The sequence below is a fragment of the Suillus subaureus genome, assembly GCF_016647635.1.
Source record: "Suillus subaureus strain MN1 chromosome Unknown BJ212scaffold_540, whole genome shotgun sequence".
In the NCBI taxonomy this organism is placed as follows: Eukaryota; Fungi; Basidiomycota; class Agaricomycetes; order Boletales; family Suillaceae; genus Suillus; species Suillus subaureus.
In genome coordinates this window covers 1-4,003 of record NW_024539096.1, presented here as the reverse complement: position 1 = coordinate 4,003, position 4,003 = coordinate 1, and the positions used below count along the sequence as shown (strand labels likewise).

At 47.8% G+C, this 4,003-nt stretch overlaps 2 protein-coding genes across 2 annotated transcripts; one reads left to right on the top strand and one right to left on the bottom strand.

The window, feature by feature from the left end:
- Positions 1 to 434: 434 nt before the first annotated feature.
- BJ212DRAFT_1204660 (uncharacterized protein) lies at positions 435 to 878 on the bottom strand (the record flags this gene model as incomplete). The annotated part of the gene is made up of 2 exons (XM_041329140.1): positions 435 to 496; positions 560 to 878. Coding segments are annotated over 2 exons (381 nt in total), but the record flags the coding sequence as incomplete, so codon positions are not given.
- A 1,696-nt stretch (positions 879 to 2,574) lies between these two features.
- On the top strand, positions 2,575 to 3,402 carry BJ212DRAFT_873977 (uncharacterized protein). Its single transcript, XM_041344254.1, has 3 exons — positions 2,575 to 2,941; positions 3,055 to 3,226; positions 3,302 to 3,402. The coding sequence occupies exons 1-3, from the start codon at positions 2,787 to 2,789 to the stop codon at positions 3,311 to 3,313; spliced, it is 339 nt and encodes a 112-aa protein (XP_041184879.1). The 5' UTR covers positions 2,575 to 2,786; the 3' UTR covers positions 3,314 to 3,402.
- Positions 3,403 to 4,003: the final 601 nt, after the last annotated feature.

Sequence of the window (4,003 nt, the reverse complement as noted above, 5' to 3'; positions counted from 1 at the left end):
TGGGAGACTTGCAATTTACTGACCCAGCAGGACTGAACACGAAGTAGAAATATTGGTGTTTGGCACTGGGAGACGGATGGAGCTTCCGCCTCCGAGTATAAGAGGTTACCTGAAAGAGATGGGAATACAACTTGACATTATGGATACGGTGAGGTCTACTGCCTATACACTGCGAATGTAATGCTAATCTCGATGATTCCTCGGACTTCCAGAGAAACGCGTGCTCGACGTATAATTTGCTCGCGGAAGAGGGTCGGCGGGTAGCTGCTGCATTGCTCCCATACACCCCGCGCCCATGGCGGTCATAATACTGGCTGCAGTAATATGAGCTGACTCTTGCCTCGCCATGCTCTTCGTAGTATATCCTTTTCGAAAATTCATGCAGCATGAGATGACTATTCTGGTAGCGCCTTGCGTTTGCCTTTATTCACGGGAGGCTCTTCCTCCTCATCATCAAGGAGAGAAGGCTGCGAGACTTCAACTGGCGTCAAATTGCCTGGTAGAGATATCAAGATCAAGTAGCACAACAACGAATTTAAAGCTCGCGTAGTACACTCACCGTCTTCGTCTCTAAATTGAAAATACAGTACCTCCCAGTTTGTTAGGAGGCCTCTGATAGCCTTGTCTGCCTCGAGGGCCTCATAAATCACCCCTGACCTGCCCTTCTCCCTCCCTTTTATTGCGCGCGCCAGCTCAAAGTCGCTTGTGTTTTGAACGTGAGGGAAGCTGTCATCCTCAGTTGCAACGCGAGATGTGAGCGCAGAAAGCGCCTCATCCTTGAGCAACGCGATCGTTGCAGATTGGGGAACTGTTAGGAATATCGTGACTTGGTGTGTTTTGGCCAGAATTTGGTAGGCTTTTGGAGTTGCTCTTGGAGGCTGGAAACATCGTACACATCAGGGGTATCCTAAGTTAGCAGCTGTAGCGTGGACCCACCATCATCCCTAGCTTACTGTGCAAGTACTGTGCAGAAGAGTCTCAGCAAGGTGCTGTAGACCTAAAACAAGAGGTGTGGGAAAGTGCAATTCTGGACATCGAGCTGGCGTAAGTTGACACATACCCCCTCCTACCGTGACAACGTTACGGTCACCTTAATTTAACCATGTATAGTAGCTTACTAATGTAACTTCGAATACTTCTAAGACGCAAAATTCAATGACATTGATTGTAGAACATACGGAACCAGCAGCGTGAAATAGAAATGAAGACATGCAAAGCATAAGAAGTACGTAGGTCCATAGCGAGTCAAGCAGGTAACAGACTACATGAAAACAATTTCAAAGTGTCAAGTTCAGACTGAGTGTGAAACAAATGAGAAGCTGCGTGAAGTTATCGATCAACGGATCAGAAGAAGTTGATGGCGGAGACATTGAAATGGACGGAATAATGAATTAAAAGTATGCCAATGTTGTGAATCCATGAATGAGATTATGAGACACGTCAATAACACATATCAAGACACGAACGACGCGCATATATTCATTGATTTTGGTCACATGATATCACTCATGACATCCAAAATACTGCATTTAGTGAGCAGCGCCCTTCAACACACTTTTTTCATTGATCCGACTATCTAGATATGTTCTAAAGTAGTATAAACCACCCCCTTCTCAGTATTCAGCAAACGATTTCATTAACTTTTGACGCCGCTATCTGGTAACTCAGATCACGCGTCTGGTAAGTTCATGTGGCTGTATATTTAAGGTTTACATGATGACTAATTTTGGGCTCTTTGTACGGGATTTCCCTTTCGCACACCTCTTGACCTAAAACGGAATCTGAAAACTCCGCGTGATCAAGAAAGGCAATTGTCCACATCAAGTCCACATTCCGAAGTTGACCGTACTCGACGACAATGAGCGGCTTTCGCGACAGTGCCTCGGGCAGTCAGCCCTACAAGGACCCAACACCACTCCCAGACTCTGTTCCGCGCGTTCAAGAGCTCGGCGTAACCAGTGCCCCGCTCAAGTCCGCTGCATTTTTTATTGGCGCTTACTGCAAAGAGTATAATGGTGCGTTGGAATCGAATTACATGGGAAGGGATGTTTATGAGATGTGTATTGGTAGAGGATTTTATGCTTTGCAAGAATGAGGGCCGGGGAGACCCAGGACAATGTCTGAAGGAAGGCAGGCGTGTTACACGGTGTGCAACCGACTTGTGCGTATCGTTCCCTGTTTGTTTATTCACTTCTGAGAAAGCCTGCAGGATTAACAAGATGCGGGAAAACTGCCTTGAGCAGTTCGACGCGCACTGGAACTGCTTGGAGCTGAACAATCAGGTACGTAGGGTCTCGTAGTTGATCAATCACAGTTCTTACATCTACCCGTCATTTCTTAGGAATATTATGCCTGTAGAAAACCCGAGCGTACCTTGAACAAGTGCATGTTTGAAAAGCTCGTGCGTGTCTTGTTCATGTCACAATTGCTGCCTTTGTGCTAATGTCCGGTTACTTGTCAGGGCCTGACAAAGACGATACCTGGCACTCCAGCAGGGAAGAAACAGATACACGAAGTAGAGAAACCGATATATACCACAGTGCAGCGGTGAGGGCTCTTCCGGCATTTACTAGATTACCTGCGATAGCCTTGGGTCGATTATCTGTGCTGCTTTGGATCAACAGTGCTTCCTTTCCGTGGAATTTTTTGTGCGAGAAGCTTTTGAGAGATGATCTTCAGAATTGTAAATCATGAAAGCGTAGAAAGTTGTGATCACCTGTTAGTGAACATACGAGTCTGGTTATTGAGATGATGCAAAATGAGCGCTTGCACGCGTCCGAATACGAATGATCTCATTTTCGTTCCGCCATGTCGTGCGGGTGCTCTCAGCGCGCAGACTTTACACGACCGCATCAGGCGCAAGTTCAGTCATAACACCCACACATTCTATATACCTCAGCACGTCGACCAACCCATATTTCAATCTCTCGTTCGAAGACTGGTAGGCTGTTGGCTGCTCGGTATTCGTGACATACTAATCTGATCATTCACTCGCTCTTGCACCGGAAATCTGATAATGATGCTGGCTTGACTCGTTCACGAATATATATCCAGGCTCTTCAGACACGCGCCTCAGAAGGAACCGTTACTCCTGCTGTATAGAGATGCACCGTGTGTTGTCATAGGACGCAACCAAAATCCATGGAAAGAGGTCAACCTCCGTGCAGCCCGTGCGCAAGGGATTCCGTGGGTGCGCAGGCGCAGCGGGGGCGGGACAGTGTACCATGTATGTTTCCATTACCCTACATTTATCCTGGCATAATAAAACCCCCATACACCAACTTACTCCAACATTTCACAGGAGCCTCGGTAACACGAACTTCTCCATCCACGTCCCACGCACGACTTTTGACCGTGGCGCTACTCTGCGCAGGTCGTCCTCCGGGCTGTGCGTGCGCTCGGTATCGATGCAGACGTGAATGAGCGGAATGATATCTGTGTGGGAGGGTGAGAAGGCGTCAGGCTCGGCTTACAAAATCGTGAGCGGACGTGCGTACCACCACGGGACGATTGCTGATTACTACGAGGCTTGAGACGCTGGGAGATTTGTTGAGGGTGGGCAAGGTACATTTTATTTGTTAACGATGAGACTTTCTTTGTCTCTGTGCTCTTTCGGTGCAAATGCTTTTTTGCTGATTGATATGTTGGCGTGCGATAGGACACAATGATTACGAAGGGTGTCGCGTCTGTGCGTTCGCCGGTGTGTAACCTCGCTCAATTCAGTGAAAAAGTGAGCCACGACGCGTTCGTGAATGCTGTCGTGGACTCGTTCAAAGCCGAATATGGCGTTCACGACGAGGTAACACCTTCTTATCCAATCACGTCTTACACCAACTAAACAGAGAGTGCTAGCCATGCATCATCAACGATACTGACGACCTCGCGCGAATAGGATACATTCAACGCGGGATGGCGGAGCTACCTGTAAGCTCCCCTTTATTATCTGCACGCGGTTATATGACCCCTTCTTGCAGAGCTGGGACTGGGCTTTTGGCCAGACTCC

Coding starts and splice junctions, on each gene's coding strand:
- BJ212DRAFT_873977 (XM_041344254.1), top strand. CDS start 2,787: ATGATCTCATTTTCGTTCCGCCATGTCGTGCGGGTGCTCTCAGCGCGC. Junction 2,942..3,054: donor AATCTCTCGTTCGAAGACTG/GTAGGCTGTTGG, acceptor ATATATATCCAG/GCTCTTCAGACACGCGCCTC.